Source organism: Eumetopias jubatus, unplaced genomic scaffold (genome assembly GCF_037043125.1).
Source record: "Eumetopias jubatus isolate StellerSeaLion01/CBP00866 unplaced genomic scaffold, mEumJub1_p1.0 scaffold_4, whole genome shotgun sequence".
NCBI classification, from domain to species: domain Eukaryota; kingdom Metazoa; phylum Chordata; class Mammalia; order Carnivora; family Otariidae; genus Eumetopias; species Eumetopias jubatus.
Genome location: NW_028274810.1, coordinates 58,980,966 through 59,001,215, shown reverse-complemented (window position 1 = coordinate 59,001,215; position 20,250 = coordinate 58,980,966). Strand labels below are relative to the sequence as shown.

The window sequence follows — 20,250 nt, the reverse complement described above, 5'->3', positions numbered from 1 at the left end:
ATATTCATGATAATCACAGTGCCTCACATTTATTTTGAAGGCTTATTTCCCAGTCTCGATGCCAAGAGCTTGGCATATACTATCTCATTTAATTCTCTCAAAATCCCTGTGAAATAGGTACAGTGGTTATCCAAATACACAGATGAAGAATGCACACTCAGGGTAGTAAGCACAGCCCAGAGAGATTCCTGATGCACCATCAGTGGCCTTTTTATGTGGCTCCTTTGCCGTTCATCGTTCCTTTCCATTTACTTATTCTCATTTATTCTGTTGTGAAATTCTGATCTCTGGTTTTACAACACATTGTTTTCATGTAGGACTCTGTGAGAGGAAGTTGCATGTTTTATGTTCGTTGTTTCAAATACACATCTCCGATATGCTGTGTGTGTGAAACTGCTCCATCATTACCTTGTCCACAGTATATTCTAAACACCGTCACAAACATACCATCTGAAGCAGAAGAGAAGAGAGAAAGGAGAAGAAGAGGGAAGGGCAGGAGGAGAAAGAAGGGAAGGAAAAAAGAAAAAAATTACCTAAACACTAGATTTGGGGGGGGGACGCTATTTTGTCTCATTTTTACAATTAAAAAAAAAATCTTCCATCCCAAAGCAAATCATTCCAAGTGTGTGAATAGCTTGGTACTGGGGGGAAAAAAAATTCCATCTGGTTAACTTCAGGATGAAGGAAAAAAAAAAATAGAATAGGATCTTTTCTGGTTCTGGACCTCTTACAGTTTCATTTGACTAAGATTTGGATTCATTTTTCACTCGTTTCAAGCTTGTGCCACTGATACTCATTTCCTTTTAGAAGGGCACATGCCTCCAGCCCGTGGATGATTGATTTTAGTTGCATCAATCGGGCACCCAGCAGGGCTTGCCTCGTGCTTGTCAATACTCTCTCCAGAATAACTGTGCAAAAAACATTGCTTTTCTGCCCAGACCTTTTCCATAGAACACCAGCCCATGCAGTCACTGCATCCAGATGCTGAAGCTGGTTTCCAGCTGGCCCTTGGCCATCCCTCTCTCCAAGCACTCTTGTCTGTCTTAAGTTGGAGTCATTTTCATTGGGGGAGGTGTGGAGTAAGGGAAGCTAAGTCAAATTCCTAAGCTGCCTCTCTGGTGGCTTTGGCTTTCTGGGATAATTGGACTTGGGTGGGGGTTACCTTTGAATTGTTCTTGTTTTTGTTTTTTAAGATTTTATTTATTTATTTGACAGAGAGAGAGCACAAGCTGGGGGTAGTGGCAGAGGGAGATGGAGAAGCAGGCTCCCTGCTGAGCAGGGAGCCCGATGCAAGACTTGATCCCAGGACCCTGGGATCATGACCTGAGCCAAAGGCAGGTGCTTTAACCTACTGAGCCACCCAGGCGCCCCACCTTTGAATTGTTTGAACCCAGAATTTAAATTTATGAACTTGAGCCCCACGGTCACCATGTAGCAAGATGCTGTGTGCTCAGAATTTTGGCATTTGTGCATTGGGAGGCGTCTCTCCTGGACCTCTATCCCCAGTGCCACTCAGCCTGAGGCTAGCCTCAGGAAGTCCATCAGTGCTCCACAAATGGGTGTGTGAAGAGCTCGGGTTGTACACATGCTGTGCATGGATGGAGATAGTGATTTCACCCCTTTACTCGTTCATTCTTTCAATCATGTGACAGAGATGACTCTGGGCCAGGCAAGAATACAGTCACGTGATTCCTGTCCTACAGTAGCTTATCATCTAATGGGAGGGTTGGATATAGGCCTGATAATTATAAGTTAGGGTAGCACATAAAGTAGATTGCATGACCCCTGAATCCTACTTAGAGTATCTGTTATGGGACAGACACTTTCAGGCCCTTTTTAAGATTTAGTATTCTTTCTGATCTGCACAGCATGTCTGTGTGGTCAGTGTTGTTATGTTAGTTTTACTAGTGAATAAATAGGTTCAGAACAATGAGGTAACTTCATCAAGATCTTAATAGTTGTAAGTGGGAAAGCCTTGATTCAAACCCAAGTTAACTACCAGAAGACCCAGATCTCTCCAGAACTGGACCTGACTTTGGTGGAGCTACATTTTTGAGTTTTTCTTGTACTTGTCTTGTACAGTCCCTGGAGAAGCAATTATTGTGAATTAGTGTGACTTTCTTTTCAAGTACAATGAAGCAAATTCAGTTGGCAGGCTTTGTAAGGCCATGAGAGAAAAAAAATGTATGTGTATAGTATTGACAGAATCTGTGTATAGACTTAGGTGTGTCCCCAGCATTTCTCATTGGCTAATTCGAATGACTTCATGGATACAAACACCAACTCTGCATAAACAAATGTTTCTGTGTTCCCTCCCACCTAGGCTTGCACTGTATTTTTTGTATACTCACCTGGGTCCCTGCACAGCTCCCTAATTACCTTCTTTTTTCTAATCCTTCCCTCTCTAACCTCTCTTGTCTTAGTTTGGCCACTCTAACAAACCACCATAGACTGGCGGGGGGGGGCAGTGTGTACAACAGAACTTTATTTCTCACAGCTCTAGAGGCTGGAAGCCTGAGATCAAGGTAGCAGCATGGTTGGTTTCTGGTGAGGATCCTTTTCTGGGTTGCAGAGGGCTGACTTTTCCTTGTAGTTTCACATGGTGGAAGGGGAGAACTCTGGTCTCTTCAGACCCTTAGAAGGGTGTTAATCCCGTTCATGAGGGCTCCACCCTCAGACTTACTCACCTCCCAAGGGTCCCACTTCCCAACACCATTACCCTGGTGGTTAGGATTTCAACATGAATTTTGAAGGAACACAAACTTTCCACAACATCCTCTTTAAAGATTGTGGTGAAAGCCCGTAGACATGACCCTGTCACTCTTGATACCTCTCCAGTTATCTATTTAATAAAAGTTTAAACTCTTTAGAGTGATGTTTATTTACACTACGTTCATGGTACTGTTCTGAGTGAAAAATAGGCAGAGAATAAAACAGCCCTTCCTATACCTCACTCCAAAAATCTGCCCCCTTGTCAAGCTTACGTTCTAACAAGAGGAGATAGAACCTACAAAATAAATAAAATGAGAAAGCAGTAAAGTTTATTTTATGGTATAAGTCATTAAAAATAAAAGAGGAAGTAAGTTTATGGGTTCAGGTGAGCAGTTTGCAATTTTAAATAAGGTGGTTACACTAGGCCTTTTTGATGTGACGTACAAACATAACAAGGAAGGGAAGGAAGTTAACCGTTTGGAAACCTAGGGGAAGAACATACCAGGCCAAGGGAAAAACCAGTGCAAAGGTCCTGAGGGCGGATGGCCTGCCTGCAGTATTACAGGGATAGCAAAAAGGCCACAAAGATGGAGCCGAGTGAACCAAAGTGAGAGTTGTAGGGAATCAGTTCACGAGGTAATTTGGGGCTATATTATTGGCCACTGTTAGAAGTTTGGCTTTTACTCTGAGTAAAATGGAAAGCCACTGGGGAATAAGGAGCCCAGGACAGACAGGACTTAGTTTTTAAGGGATCATTCAGACTGCTGCCTGCTACATTGGGAATAAACGATGGGGTGGGGGTAGGAGTGGGGGAGATGGAAGCAGGGGCCCCAGAAAGAGGCCACTGCAGTAAACCAGCTGAGACGTGAGGGTGGTGGCAGTGGAGCTGGTAAAAAGTAGTCGTGTTTGGGGATATATTTTGAAGGTAGAGCTGATGCAGTTTCTTGATGGATTGGATGTGAAGTGTGCAAAAGAGAGAGAAGTCAAGGTTTTTGAAGGATAGCATTGCTATGAATGGAGAGAAGATGGATTCAATGTCAGGGAGACAGGGGGAGGAAGGATTCCAGAATGAGTTTTCTGACTCTAGTAACTGATACATTCTCTAGGTTGATCCTCAATTATTTGTCTTCATTTGAGTAAAGACCACCATCATTTATTTTTTTATTAAAGCCAGAAAATTAGGATTAATTCTTTACCCCTCCTTTCCCTTCCCTGCCCTCATCCAGTCAGAAAGTCCTCTGGATTCTAACTCTAAAATGTATATGACCACTCCATCTGTTTTTTTTAACCTTCACTCCCAACACCATCAGTCAAAGCACCGTCATCTCTGTCCCAGTCTATGTAAAGTGCATCTTTTATACACAGTATATAGTTGGGTCTTGCTTTTCTGCAGTCTTGTAATCTTTGATGTTTACTGAGAATGTTGAAACTATCCACAATTCAATGTGAAGATAAATATTGTTGGATGGGTCTTCCATTTAGCTATTTGTTTTCTGTGGCGGCTCTGTTTTTTGTTTCTCTGTCTCTCCTTTTCTTTCATCTTTTGGATTACTCAAATATCTTTCAGTTTTCAGAATTCCATTTTAATTCTCCTGTTTGCTTTTTAGGCATGATCTTTTGAATTCCTTTTTTAAAATGATTTCTTTAGGAATTACATACAATAAATGTCCTAAATTTTTCAGCCTACTTAGACTGTATGTTATATAACTTCATGTAAAATATAAAAACCATTCAACTCTATAGTTCCCTTTGCCACCCCCCCAACTCTTTATGCTGTAGTCATAGTATGTGTGATGCCTACATATACTCTACGTCCAAGAATATAGTAGTTGCCATGTTGTTTGCTTTAAATAATGTAGTAGTCTGTCCAGCGTGCCATAACGAAACACCATCAACTGGGTGGCTTAAACAATAAACACTCATTTTCTTACAGTTCGGAGGCTAGAAGTCCATGATCAAAGTGCTAGAAAGTTCAGTTTCTCATGAGAGCTCTCTTCCTGGCTTGTAGGCAGCAGCCTTTTCACTGTGTCTTCACATGGCCTTTTCCAGGTGCATGTGTGTAGCCAGAGAGCTTTGGTGATCCTGGCTCTTCTTATAAGGACAGCAATTCTTTTGGAATAGGGCCCCACCCTTACGACCTCATAGAACCTTATTTCCTTCCATCATGTCCCCATTTCTAAAAACAGTCACAGGGAGGGTTGGGGCCTCACATCGGAATTGTGGTAGGATACAATTCCATCTGTAAGAGTCATACGTATTTCAAAGAGATTCTGAGAAATGGACATTGTCTTTTGTATTTACCTACATATTTACCATTTCCATTTTTTTTAATTTCTTTCTGAAAATGTAAATTTCTGTCAGGTATTTCCCCTCAGCCTGACGAACTTCCTTCAGCATTTATTCATCTCTTATAGCTATTGGTAAAAAAAGAAAAAAAAGAAAAAAGAAAAAGAAAAATTCTCTTAGTTTTTCTTTTTTAATGAATTTATTTTATCTTCTATCTTGGAAGATATTTTTGCTCAATCTAGAATTCTTGGTTGACAGGTTTTTTTGTTTGTTTTCCTTCAGTGCTTAAAGATGTTACTGTTTTGTATTCTGGCACCATTGTTTCTTATGAGAAGTCAACCATCATTTGTATTGTTTTTCCCATGTCTACAGTATATTATTTTTCTTCTACTACTTTCTTGATTGTCTCTTAATCTTTGATTTTTAGTGTGGTATGCCACACGTGGTGTTCTTTGGATTTACCCTCCTTTTCCCAGGTTTGCTAAACTTTTTGAATTTATAAATTTCTGTCTTTCACCAAGTTTGGGAAATTGTCAGTATTTATTTATTTAAATATAAATATAATTATTTATATTTAAATATATAATTTATATTATAAATATTTATATTTAAATATAATTATATACATAATGTATATTATATATAATATATAATATATAATTATTATATTTAAATAATTATATTATAAATATAATTATTTATATTTAAATAAATAAATGCTGCATCCATATGCCACAGTAGCAATATAAATGGCAACACAAGATTAATATACCCATAAGACAAAAGAAAATACTTACAACTATGGTTCCCCAGTTACCCAGGAAGAGGTCCTTTCCATAGACCCACCACCTTCAGCATAGGTGGTAGCCCATGACAAGAGTACATTCCCTGATGCAATAGTAAGAAACATCAGCTTTGTAAAGCTAGGAGCAATAAGACAAATGTTTTACAAGCAGGATATGGCAGATATTCATGTATCAAATACAGTAAAGTTTGGTCCTTATGAGCCAGTACCACCCTGGCTTAGGTATTTTCCCTGTGGGATGATACCATATATTTACCCCTTAATAACATCAAAGGGTATGTCTATATTATACATGGACATCTCGGTTGGCACCCATACTAACAGCCTTACTTCAGTACCGAGGTCCCATTTTGCTCTTATTCCTCCTACTGTGACTCCAGTTGCATATATATGAGACCCTTGGCTATTGTCCCACAGGCCTGTGAGGGATTTTTTTTTATTCTCTTTCTACTTCTCCCACATCTCTCTCTGTCTCCCTCTCTCCCCCTCCGTCCATCACCCCCTCCCTCCCTTCTTCCTTCTCTCTCACAATTAGATACTGTGTCTATTGAAAGTTCATTGACTCTTTTGTCTATGATCTTCAATTAGCTGTGAGGTCTGTCCACTAAATATTTCAGATACTATCTTTTTCAATACTAGGATTTCCATTTTTAATAGTTTCTTATCTATTGATTGATTATGAGACTATTATCCTTTATATCCTAAAGCATTATTAAACTACTGAATTCATTTTTTAAGTTTATTATTTATTTGTGTTTATTTTTTAAGGTGAGCGATGATATTTAAGCAGTATTTATTGACATTCAACAATGTCAAAACATACCAGTGCTCAGATCAAGCAGCAACTTTATAGAGTTCTCACCTCCCCCCCTTTTCAGATAAATGATGATTTTATTTTTTTTATTTTCAATATAATTAACGCACAGTGTTATATCAGTTTCAGGTATACAATACAGTGATTCAGCAATTCTGTACATTACTCAGCGCTCCTCACGATAAGTGTGCTCTTAATCCCCTTCACCTGTGTCACCCATCCCCCCACCCACCCACCTTCTTTCTGGTAACCATCAGTTTGTTCTCTAGAGTTAAGAGTCTGTTTTTTGTTTGTCTCTTTTTTTGTTTTGTTTCTTAAATTCCGCATATGAGTAAAATCATATGGTGTTTGCCTTTTTCTGACTGACATTTCCCTGACATTATATGTATATGTTCTTTATTTTATTTTAATTTCAGTGTAGTTAACATAGTTATTAGTTTCAGGTATACAATATAGTGATTCAACAATTCATATATTACTCAGTGCTCATCAAGATAAATGTACTCTCAATCCCCTTCACCTATTTATATAAGTTCTTTATATATTTTGGATACTAATCCCTTATCAGATAATGTCTTTTGCAAATATCTTCTCCTGTTCAATAGGTTGTCTTTCAGTTTTGTTGATTGTTTCTTCTGCTGTGCAGAAACTTTTTATTTTGATGTAGTCCCAAGAGTTCATTTTTGCTTTTGTTTCCCTTGACACAGGAGACAAATCTAGAGTAAACTACTGAATTTTTGCCTTCTAATTCCAGCATCTATGTCATCTCAGGGTCATTGGCCATTAAATGGCTTTTCTTTTAAGTATGGATTACATTTTCCTTCTCTGTATATGGCTAGCAATTTGGGATCATATCTTGAACATTATGATTGATATATTGTAGAGACACTGGGTTATTCTTATTCCTCTGAGAAGTATTTTTTTTTAACAGGTGGTTAATTTGGTTGAACTCAAACTCTCAAGTTTTGTCTTTCCTGTGATGATCACCTACTGAAATCTCTGTTGAGTTCTTTCAGCTTTAGCTGGGCTACTTATAATGTAACTCAGATCATCCAGAAGTTGGAGTAGCATTTGGATGAAGTCTTGAGCTGCCTTTCTATGGCTACTGACTCCCCTGTCCTTACTATGACTAGAGCAAAGGAAATGTTCAGTAAACATTAGTGAAATCTATAAAGAACCTGATCAGTCGAGACCATATTTGAATATTGGTATGCTCATTTTCCACTGACAGACAGGGCTTTGTGAGAGCAATGACTTTTGTTTATCTTTGTAGCTTCAGTTATTAGAGTGATGCCTAACACAGGGTAGCCATATATCATCTTAGTTTCCTGAATAAGTGAATTAATTAACAAACTATAAGAAGACACAAAGCTATTAACTTTGATGTTGAATGATGTTGAATGAAACTGACTAAACTAGCTCTGGATTAAATCAGCATTTTTCTACTTGTAAGAGAAGTTGTTCTATCTCAAGCTAATATTAAAGTTGTGGGAGAAAAAAAAACAGTTTACGTTTTCTTTCAGGAATGTTTGTCGTTCTTAGGAACCGTTCAGTATTGAAACCCACAGTTCTTTCCAGCAACATAAAAGAAATTGTCTAGGCTGGGCTTTCTTCTTTCATTAGATTTTTATGAGAATTTCAAGGCTGGGAAAAATGAGATAAAATGTTTTCACTTTAAGATAAGAAGATGAAGTTAAGTAAAAGAGTTGGAAGAACTGAGATGAAAAAAGTGACTTTGCAGGTAAATACAAATGGCAAAAGGGAGTTGTGATAAGCAAGAAACATTTCCTTGAGCCTAATGATTTCATTATCTGCAAAGCAAGGTGAAAGCTTTGAGACTAATACATAAAATTGGTTTTAATAGAGAAAAAGCCCATCATGCCATAAAATAGCTTTGTCTCAGCAAAATGATCATAGAATCTAAAATTCTGGGATTCTGAATTTGTCTTTGTCATGTGTTTTTCTTGCCTATGGACTCTGTGTGCACAGTTTTGAGATCTCAGGCAATTGCAGTCCTCTGTCTAATTTTCCAAACACTTGGCTATTTGTCATGTTAATTTATTAAATGTTGTAGAGAAAGAACTAAATCTCTTAGGAAAAATAAAGAATAAATCTTAACCAAAAAAAAAAGAAAGAAAGAAAGAAAGAAATGTTCTTGTTTAAGGTCATTCCCTGAGCCAGAACTGACTCAGGTCTCAGGACTGCCTGTCTCTGTTCTCTCTGTCATTTCAAGAGTCGGAAACTCAAATGCCTAAAGGAGTCAGACAGATAGCATAAACAGATTAGGCAAACAAATTTTTTTTTTTTTTTACTTTGATAGAGAAGTTTTTCTTTCACCTCATGGCACTCTAGGGAATGATTTTATGTTCCTTTCTTTCATAGAGAGTTGGGTGTAGAGAAATAGATCTCTCCTACAAGTAAAACATTCGTGCAGTCATGATGAGAAATTGGTGAAATCTGGTGTCTGTTGTTGGGGCTGGAGGGGTGGGGAGCAGTGGTGTCTTCTACATACTGAAGGGTGCAGTCCTGTCTGAAGGGATTAGTCATCACTCGGCTCCAGCTGACTCTTGCCATGGGGGAATATGGGTGGCCCAGTGTCCTGCATATGCTGGTTCTTTGGGAGAAACCAAAAATCTGGATTTTAAGTGGAATCTCCCAATTTAAAAATATTGGCTGATTTTTTTAAACATTATATAACCCAAATAAAATACATCTGTGGGCCAGATGTCCCCTCATACTACCCGTTTATGATCTCTGTGTTATACTGTGTTGTGTTTCTGTTTCTCCCATGTTGCAAATGCAGATGCCACCTTTATAAGGAAGGACCTAAAAATCCAACCCTAGATGTATATCATAAGACGGCTTTTCCCTCTTGATTTAGAAAGCCATCCTGAAGAAGATCTGACTCAATCCAGCTCAAGCTTCCTACCTATCCATATCGTTTGTACACTTTTCTGCTTGCTCTCAGAGCTGAAATCTGAGAAGATGGAGGAAATAAGAAAGTAATCATAAAGTTAGAGGAGCTCTGTCTATATATTTCTAAGGCAACCAGTTGGCAAATACCGTCATTGTGGTTAAACTGTTACTTCACTGAAAAACAAATAACCACTAATAGGACACTGTGTTCTATACCATGCTAAATGCATTCGAGAATAGAACATAAATAGAGAGATCAACCCTAACATCAGGCATTCCAGGCTTTTGAAATGAGTGCTCGATTATTTGAAAAACTGACTTGGTCTTTGCTAACCAGAGTGGGCCTTTACTACCAGATGTTGCTGGGGGGAAGAAAAAGGCACAGCTGTCCATTTGAGATTCTGTTCTCCCAACCATTTTTGCTCTTTTGGTGGCATGCCCTTCTTTTTAATAATAGATGTTATGAACTGAGAGCCACCTATATACCAGGCACCCCTGCAATGCGAATTTTATTATCACCATTTTACAGTTGTAGGAGATGAGTCTGAGAGGTCAAGTAACTTTTCCTTGGTACCACAGAAGATGAGTGTAGACCATGAATTTGAACCTGAGTCTGTCTGTTTCCAAAGCCTGTGTTCTTTTCACTAAGCCACTGTTGTAAAATGTAGATTTTATTATTATTCCCATATAATGAGGCCAACAGATTAGGGGATGATTGCCACTGAAAGGATAGTTTGTTGCTCACCGTTCTCAAGAGGAGGGGGCACGCCATACCATCATGCAGGGCCACATGTGAAGCCCCAGAGTTGTCCCTAGCTCTCTAATACCCAGCCCTGGGGTGCTTAGAGCAGGGTAGCAGTAGTCCATAGAGGAGGTGGGGGTAGGTAGGCTCTGGAGTAGTTAGCTTGCACATGAAAGGCATGCTCATAGATGAATTGAGTCCTTTGCTATCTCTAGGAATTGCCAGCCCTGCCAGGCGCAGTCTCTCCAGGGGCAATAAGACCACAGACTCAAAGCGTCAGAGGTACCAGAAATAACAAGATGTGATTCATATGGCCACATTGCCTTGTCTTAGACCCCAAACATCTTTCTCGACTGATTTTCTAATGTTCTCTAGTTAGCCACTAAATTTGTTTTCTTCCAAATGTATCTCATTTATTCATTCAAGGTGCCAGGCTCTAATGTAGACACTGGGGATTGGGAACTAATGGGGCTCTTGATTTAAAAGAGCTCAGAGTATAGGGTAAAGATGGACATATAAGCTAATGATTATTAAAAAAAAAAAAAAAAACCTGCTAAGTGCTACAGTGGAGCAAGAACAGGAAATATTTTTGCCTCGTGTTCTCACCCTCAGCCTCTGAGCCCTGGCTACATTTCCTGCCCTCTGTGCCTAGCTCTCTCTCTGTCCTGCATACCCCACCAGGCTCATTTTTCTTAACTTCTCATCATCCTGCTCCCCAGATCAAAATAATTTCATGGCCTCTAATCCAATAAAACTATAAACACTTACCTGGCTTTCATGACCCGCTATCTGCCCCCACCCTCCCCATTCATCCACTATCTTCACTACTCCATTTATTCTCTAATTTAACAGTTAGATATGACTGAAGTGTGCCCCACACAAATAGACACAAATGACAAGTGTGTGATCGTGTCCAAGAAGTACCTGGTCCTGTGTGAGCATGTGGTGTGCCTCCATTATGCTTGATGCATCCCACAACCATCCCAGAAATATTTACTGACCAGCTCTGATATGCCAGGCACGGGGCTTGGCCAATCTCCCTACTGTCTGCACCCATATATGTCTTTCCATCTCAGCCTCCTCTCTGGCATGCCTTGGCTCTAGCTTCCTGCTCCTCCAAGCTACCTGTTCTCAGCCTCTCAACTGAAACCTCACCTCCCCCAAATTATTGACCTCTTACTTTATGTAACTATGTATTATATGTCTTGTATTTCTTACTTTCCACTGTATTCCCGGAGCCTAGACACAGTGAATGCATTAGGCATTTAGTAAATACAGAAAACTACGTTCATGCACACACTGCACAGGCTAGGTTCTCTGCTTCCCACTGGATGCTCATGCAAATGTCCCTGCTCTGAACTCTGAAAGTGTTTCCCGTAGAGATCAGCATCAAATTGAGGAATGCCTTTAATTATCCACTACTGATGCAAACTCTTTAAGGTCCATACCTGCCTCATCACAGTCACCTAAAACTGAATCTGTAGGAAGTTAATATTTGAAACCTGCATAGCTTTTTCTCATCGAAATGACCAGTGGCTTTGGTATCATTTTGAACATTTCTGCATAACTGTACCAATGGAATTCAGCAGCATATACCTGCACGTTATGGCACAGTAGTTAAGAACCAAGGACTTTAGACACAGAGAGACCTCAGCTGGAAACCTAGATCTGTCACTTACCCCTGTGACCGACCTTGGACAAGTTGCTTACTCTCTTTTGAGAAAACTCAGTTTTCTCATCTCTACAGTAGAGAAGAGTACCCTTTTCCTAGGAATCGCGTAAGGAATAAATGGGATCATGTATGTAAAATGCTTAGCTCAGTGTTGATATATGGTAAATGAGTCAGGAAATTTTAGGTGATAGTATTTATACTATTGTTGTCATTATGGCCAACACCTTCTACAGCCCAGCAATCCTGTTTTAAAGGGAGGCTGGGGGGAGGGCTAAGGAGACCACTGAGGCTCAGAGTAGTGTAGTGATTTACACAGTCACACAGCTAGTTAGTATCAGAGCCAGAATCCAGACCTGACCTCTGTGGCTCCAGAAAAAATTCTCTTCCCCTTTACACAGCCCCGGCTGTCAGGAAACACGCTTAGAGAGACTATTTCCAGGAGGCCCAAATAACCAATTGGTTCGTAGTCTGAATGAAAAATGGCTTTGGAGTCCTAGAGACTCATGTGAACATTGGGAAGACAACCAGATTAGGTTCAGGAACACAAGCAGTGTGTTGGGTGTATTTTAGCAAGCAGAGGAGCATCATGGGGAAACATTTCCCTTCCTGATACTATTATGTATTATTTTGTTTAGAGCTACCAAGTAGATTAAGAAATAAAATCCTAGACACGGGATTTCAAATGAGAAGAAGGTAGTTATCCACAGAGCTTAGACATTTCTGTCCTAGGAGAGTGATGTCCCAGTTTCTCCTGTGATAACTTGTCAATCAGGAGAGGTCCTCTGAACAGTTCTAGGGCAACTTTTTGTTGTTGTTGGTTTTTGAACTGGTAATCCCTCCTCCTCACCTCTTTCACTCTGCTTCTCCACTAGTAAGGCAGGGTGAGTAATTCAAGGTCTGACATTGCCCTGGGGTAACAGCCTGGATCAGGAGGCTGACAAGGTGTGATCCAGAGCTTGGTGCTTTAAACACCCAGGCCCTTTACCACATACCTGGAGTTACTCCTTCTCACTCCTGTCCTCATGCCTCCATTTTGGACCTGTTGCTACCAGTTTAGCCTTGAGAGTTTCATTTCCTGCACCTTTTTCTTTAGACTGCTGTGTTTTGTGGATCAAGAGACCAGCACTAGGTGAAGCAAAGCTAAATTTCTGAAAGAGCTCAGACACTCTAGTGGAGTTAGCACGTTAACATTCTTAGATCCTCCATGGACAGAGTTGAAAGAAACCGACATTTTAATATATCTTTTTCTGGCTTAAACATAAATCAGAAAAACTGTAAGACTGACCCATCTCTCTTGTTTTTCAGATAGACCACATGGTGCAGGGCCATGCTGCCTTCCCTGAACTACAAGCCAAGGCCACAGCCAGGTACCTGCTGCCCCCCCGTCCCCCTACAACCTCCCCTGCAATCCTCCATGATGGCATTCACCTTAGGCAGCTGGATGATTTTCAGTTCCTTTGGGTGATGAGAATGCCCGGCAGTGTTGGGTTATAAGACAGTCATCCAGATGATCCAGGACGTACATATGTTAATTTTCAAACAGAGAACTCAAAGAAACTAGAGGTCCCAAAGAATATGCCAGGAACCATGGATGAGAGACTCCGATGTAGTGGAAGGAATGTGGATTTTGTAGTCAACACTTTTTGGGCTCAAATCCAGCTTTGCTCATTACGAGGGGTGTGACCTTGGGCAAGTTATCCCACCTCTTTACACCCATTTCTTCATCCTCTACAACAGAGGATAATAAGTGATATGAAATGATTTCTAGGATATAGTGTTAAGAACGTAAAGGAGTATTTACAGTTATGCTTCCTTTCACGGAGAAAGAAGGTGACAATAAGAAACTATATCTGCATTTACTCATTTGTGCAAAAGAAATACAGGAAGGTCAAACCAGAAACTGGTGAGACTCGTTACCTAGAGGTGGTGGGTAGGAATGGGTTGAAAAAATGGGGGAGTGAGAACAGGGTAAGAGGTGGAGATAGTACTTTTCTGAGTAGATCTTTTTATATAACTGTAATTCTTAGAACCTGGTGATGTTTCACGTGCCCCTTGAAAATATATAGAAGGTAGATTGGTAAGTAGGTTAGATAGTAAGTAGGTAGGTTGGTAGGTAGATAGGTAGATAGATAGGGAGGTAAGTAGGTAGGTAGATAGATAGACAGATACCAGGATGTATGTGTGGTGGGAGTGGGCAAAATGAAATACAATTAGCACAATCTCAACCTATTGTATTAATAGTGAATAACATAACCACAATAAGAAAGATTTGGGAAAGAAAAAAACTAACCTAGTAACTTTGGGAAAGAATATTTTGATAGTATAATGTATGGCTGAAGATAAAATGACTGTATATGAGTATTATACTCTGGGGCCCCTGGGTGGCTCAGTCAGTTAAGCATCTGCCTTCGGGGCCTGATCTCGGGGTCCTGGGATCAAGCCCTGCGTCGGGCTCCATGCTCAGTGGAGAGTCCGCTTCTCCTTCTCCCTCTGCCCCTCCCCTTGCTTGTGCTCTCTCTCTCTGTCGCTTTTTCTCTCTCTCTCCCCTTCTCCCCCCCCTTTCTGTCTCCCTCTCTCTCTCAAATAAATAAATAAAATCTTTAAAAAATTTTTAAGTATTATACTCTAATTCCTAAATTTGTTTTTCATAAATGTCTGGATTAGCTCTTCTGGAAATCCTTTATGTATATACTACAGCTAAGCAAATAAATAAATATGTTGTGGATAATGAGAGCCAGGTTTCTCTTAAATAGGGAAAGGGGAAGGTTACAATGAACCCTATGGCAGTGGGTGGAAGTAGGAGGTATTAGAATCAACTTGTGATTTTGCACATACGTGCGTAGGGATAGCTGTATACAGAGAGAGGTGTAGCCATAGAGAGAACCCAATGCAGTGTGTGTATCTCTGTGTGAGGACGCTTACATACATTCCCTGTGCTCTCTGCTGGGGTGGTCTGGAAACAGTGACCCCTTGCAGCAGTGTGCACACCCCGCACCAGATCCTGGTTTTTAAATACTATGCTCTGCTGAAAAGGAATTAGGAACATGGCCGATTCCAGGGCATGGGCAGGGAACATACATGAACATTTTGTAAAAAGGTGAAAGTAAGAAACTACTCGAAGAAGAATTGCCAAAGTGCATGGGAGCCAGCTTTAAGAATCTTTCTGTGGCCTTTGGGGACAAAAAAACTTTGATCAACAGAATAAGTAATGCTGGAATACAGTGACTCCCCAAGGCCATTCTGATAGAAGGAAATTAATGAAGAAATAAATGGGAAGAAAGGGCAGATCTTCCTATCTACTGCAAGGACCATGTACTTGAAATTAATAAATGTGGAGGAAATAATGGAACTAGAATATTATCATTAGGCAAACACTATAGTAATACTTGTTACAAAGGAGAATCACCCAAAGAGATGCTGAAATTAGTGAAAGTATGATGCAGAGCGGGATATGTGCATAGTCTCAGAGTATCTTGCTGTAAGATACCCATTATTATCAAAGGAAAAATAGTAACTTCCCAGGGGAGAGATCTGGCAGACAACACCTCCCCCACATGATCAAACTCAACAGTACCGGCAATGAGATCTCTCTCACCTCTTTTCATGATGCACCAAGAAGGACACGACATCATTTCTATAAGGCTCTTGCCAAAAATGGATCACCTCAGTGTAAACATAAGAACACATCGGCCAACCCCCAACCAAGGTGCATTCTACAAAATTATTAGCCAGTATTCTTCAAAAGATGATGAAATTTCAGGAATTACTAAAGAACTGCCCCAGATTGGAGGAGACAAAAACAATGTGTGATCATGGTTTAGATCCTGGACTAGAAGAAGGACATGAGTGAGGGAAAACTGTCAACATTCAAATAAGTCAGGGAAAACTGTCAACATTCAAATAAGCTATTTACCAAAGTGTAAATAGCTAATAATATTGTATTTAGATGATGAGTATAAGGGAAGTCTGTATATTCTTTGTAAGTTCTGTAAATCTAAAATTATTTCAAAATGAAATCCATTATTTTTCAGATTCTTTATGATAATAATGCTTCATTACTGGGCTTTTTAGAAAAGTAAGGTATTTTATATTAACAGAGAAACCCCATGTAGCCAGTACACGGAAAATGAGAGATAGTCTAAGGTGGAGGTTAATATCCTAGACTCTGGGGCCAAACTGCTGGTGTCTCAACTTCACCCCTTAGTAGCTAGGTGACCCTAGGCAATTTACTTAACCTCTTTGTGCCTTAGTCCCTCACTGTAAAGGGAAATAATAATAGTAAACACTGCATAAAGTTGTTGAGAAAATTAAATGAATTTGAATAGTGGGCGGCACATGGTGACAAGTGTCAAGCTGTTATAAGTGTTCAATGAGAGTAGTCATGATAGAATTTATTGTTCTGGTTGCTGTAACTTACTTATGTTAGACATTTCCATCCTAATAGGGGAGGCACCCGCACAGAGCAGTATGAGATGCATACTGTACTAGAATATAAGCTGTTTATCATCAGGGTGTAGAGAGGACATGATCCTGACCAGGAGTTTGAGAAAAGCTTCGCAAGCTTTCCCTTCCAGGAATCTCTAGTTAAAACACCATTACCACTGAGAGGGATCACACGTTGAATTTCATCAACTAACACTTTGTTTGGCTTAGAGACCACGTAACCTATGCAGAGCAGGGGTTCCTACATCTAGATCATCCATGAGCCCCTTAATTGTGTGCAGTTTTGTTGATTGTATGCTGACGCATAATTTTCTGTGAAGAGAGGCCATAACTTTCATCAGATTCTTGAAGGGATCCAGCATTTATAAACCACAAACCCGAACACTGGATTTGGAGTTCAGAGATCTGGTTTCAAATCTCAGCTCCAACATGCATCATTGTATGAACTTGTGTCCTCATCAGAACATGGAGTAGTAGCTCTGAGAGAGCCAGCCCTGGGTACCTTTGAGAATTTGTTTTGATTTTAATGAGGTAATATATTTGGGAAGGCTTTGTAAACTCTACTGTGACAGTTAAAACAACAGGCACCACTGCTCTTTCTGCCACTGTTACTAATGGTTTTATTAAAGAGGAGAGCGTTTCAGTGGTGGTGGTTCTAGGGGTGAGACCTTCTTGTGCAAAGTGTGATGAAGTAGCAAGAACCCTGGACTACAAATTAGAGGTCTTGGATTCTTGTGCCAGTTCTGCCATAAATGTCTCAGTGACTGAGTTCCCTCACCCATAAGACCACAATAAGACCACCCTGCTTAACTCATTTTACAGGTATTCTATGGAGGAAAGTAGATTGTGCAAGTGCCAGTCTCTGGAGATCTTAGAGCCCAACACAAACCCAAGGGGTAGTTAGATTTTGCATTGAAACACTCAAAATTTCCAGAACTTTCTTCTGTAGATGAGCCTCATGTGAGTAGTTTTTATTGAGAAGAGGAAAGAGAGATTTATGGATTACCAGTGTAGACTCAGAGAAACAGCAGCAGGGGTGGTTCAGAAGCAGTGATTATTAGGACTCAGATGTGGACTCAGAACTGGATTTAAATCCCAACTCTTTCCATGTACTAGTCAACTTCATACCGCCTTCAAACTACCTCCCTGTACTTCTCCCCTTTAGAGCTGAGTTTTTCCAAAGGATGGCCTACATTCTTGGTCACTACTTCCTCGTTTTGCACTCATCCCTTGCCCACTTGTATTTGAATTCTGTCCTCACTGGCCTCTGAAACAGTTAATGATAAGGTCCTCAGCAGCCTCTGTTGATGAGTCTTTCCAGTCCCCATCCTGGGCTCTCAGCAGGATGTGGCACCAGTGATCACACCTTCCTCTCCTTTATAACACTCTCTTTCCTTGGCTTTCTTGCTGGAATGTTGCGTCTTCCCAGTTTTCCTCCTATATCTCTGGCTTGTCGTTCTGAGTCTCCCTTTCAAGCTCAAGATTTCTTTCTTTCTGTCTTTCCTTTCATTCTTTTCTTTTTTCTTTCTTTCTTCTTTTCTTTCTTTTCTTTTCTTTTTTTCTTTTCTTTCTTTCCTTCTTTTTCTTCCTTCCTTCCTTCCTTCCTTCCTTCCTTCCTTCCCTTCCTTCCTTCTTTCCTTTCTTCCTTCCTTCCTTCCTCTCTCTCTCTCTCTCTCTCTCTCTCCCCACACTGGGTGTGGAGCCCAATGTGGGGCTCGAACTCATGATCCTGAGATCAAGACCTGAGCTGAGCTGAGATCAAGAGTCGGACACTTAACCAACTGAGCCACCCAGATATCCCTCAAGATCTTTTTCTTGACCACCACATCAAAGTTCATTACAGCTACGGTCCTGGCCCTCTTCCCTTCTCTCTTTGCCATCTCTTCCAAGATGGTCCCATCTACACTCTTGGCTTCATTTCTTTCTGTATCTCAAATTTTACATCCAGCTCATATATTTAGTAGGTATTCAATAAATGTGGATTCTCTTTCCTTTCACTTTCTTTCTATTGTCTTGTAAAAGAAAGTGCATCTCTGCTTATCAGATATATGAATAGATAATTCCAAGACTATAGGCCCCATTATGCATTAGGTCTTAGGAAGAAATAGGCATAACTGTTATTAAAGTGAATTTGGCTGATTGGAAAGGACAACAAATCCCTTGGAATCAGAACTGCATGCCTCTTTTGGTGTGGCTTGAGGCTCTCTGAAAAAAGAATGCAAGTCACCCTGCCTCAGAGCTTAACATCAGCAAATCCTATTTAAAACTGTAGGAATCTTTTCAGACCCATCCCTGAAGAATAGTTTTGTGAGCTTATAAATTAAGTAAGCAATAACTAGATGTGCTCATCCATGTCACTGGCAAGCAGAGTCTCTCTCTCTATGTGAGGCCAAATATCCAGAGATTTCACTCCTTAGATAGAGATTGCCTGACTGACATTGATCATAACTTTGGCCCTTTTCCTCTAAACTTCCTATTATTGTCTTAATTCTCTTATTGGGAACTGTATTGGGAACCTTAATTCTCTTATTGGGAACCTTAATTCCTGATGTCTCAGAATGATGTTCTAGTGACAGCAGGGTTTGGTGGGAAGGTGTTGGCATAAACCACAAGTGTTCAAGGTTGGTAGCATTTATGATCGTAAACAAAGTAAAAAAAAAAAAAAAGTCCCTACTTTCATGTAAATTTCATACACACATGTATATATACGTATACGTGTGTGTGTGTGTGTAGATAGAGAAAGAGCACACATTCGCCCACCAGGAATTGGTAAGCTTTCTAAAGAAAAACAGAGATGAGTAAAGAGACAGATGAGGGGTGTTGGGGTGATGGATGGCAATTCTTTCAGGTGAGGAAGCCATCCTTGATAAGGTGACATTTAAGCAGGACTGTGAATACAAAGAGTGGGAGCAAGCCATGATTATATGGGTTATATGGCAAATGAAGAGTATAAAATACTAAATCTGTTCATCAGTACTTGTTTCTACAGTTTGAAATAGGATGTGCTGATGCTAAGCTCTGAGACAGGGGTGTTCTGTTTTTGGAGAGCCCCAGCCCACACCGGAAAGCCTAAGAAACAGCAAGTCCCCAGGCCTTGAGGCAGCAGCCAGCTTGGCAGGCTGCAGGATGCTCTAAAGGCCCCTGCAGCCGGACTAGAGTGGGGGCGAGCTGCGAACAGGTGAGGACTTGAAAGTTAGCCAAGGTCAAACCATGGAGGTCAGTGTAGATAACAGTAAAGCCACCAGAATTTATTCAGGGTTTTAGTTTCTGAGCAAGGGAAAGGCACCATCAGATTTACCTTAGAAGGATTACTTTGGCTGCTCTGGGGAGAGTAAACTAGACCATTAATGGGGGGGAGACAGAGTAGAAGACAGGGCCCCTGATCTCAGCGAGCTCACAGTCTACTGGAAGGAGAGGACTATAATCAGAGAAGCCCAGCCTATTCCGAGTTACTTTTGCAGAAGTCACTGCAAGCAGTGATCATTTCTCGTTGTAATGCTGCTGGCTTCAGGTCCTAATTTAGGATTATCAGAATGAACTTTTCCTAATTCATATTTTCCCTCCCAACCTTTCTTTTATCCCACTTGCCCTCAATTTTTCTATCATTTCTGTAAGGACGATCAATGTTTCTTGATCGGATTTATTCCTCAGGCCTTTTTGTTTGTTTTGTTTTGCCTTTGTGATTCCCATAATCCCACTGAGGATCAATTTCTTCAAATGCACTGGCCCCCATATGCCAAATCTCAGTTATATTTAAAATTAAGACTCCCCATTAAAGGCTGTATATGTTCCCTTGTGGCAAGGAAAGGAAAAAGAAAAGAGAAGAACATTTATTGAGAACTTGCAGTGTTCCTGGCACT

The 20,250-nt window shown here is 40.3% G+C and overlaps 1 protein-coding gene across 10 annotated transcripts in view; it reads left to right on the top strand.

Moving 5' to 3' along the window:
• FGGY (FGGY carbohydrate kinase domain containing) overlaps nucleotides 1-20,250 on the top strand; it is a 418,161-nt gene that overhangs the window by 275,062 nt on the left and 122,849 nt on the right. For all 10 annotated transcript variants that reach the window (XR_003609898.2, XR_003609900.2, XM_028106807.2 and 7 more), the window contains one exon: nucleotides 13,253-13,314. Coding sequence is in view for 8 of the 10 variants with exons in the window: in XM_028106807.2 (XP_027962608.1) it covers nucleotides 13,253-13,314 (62 nt within the window). In the remaining 2 variants the exon portion in view is untranslated. The remainder of the gene's footprint in view (nucleotides 1-13,252; nucleotides 13,315-20,250) is intronic.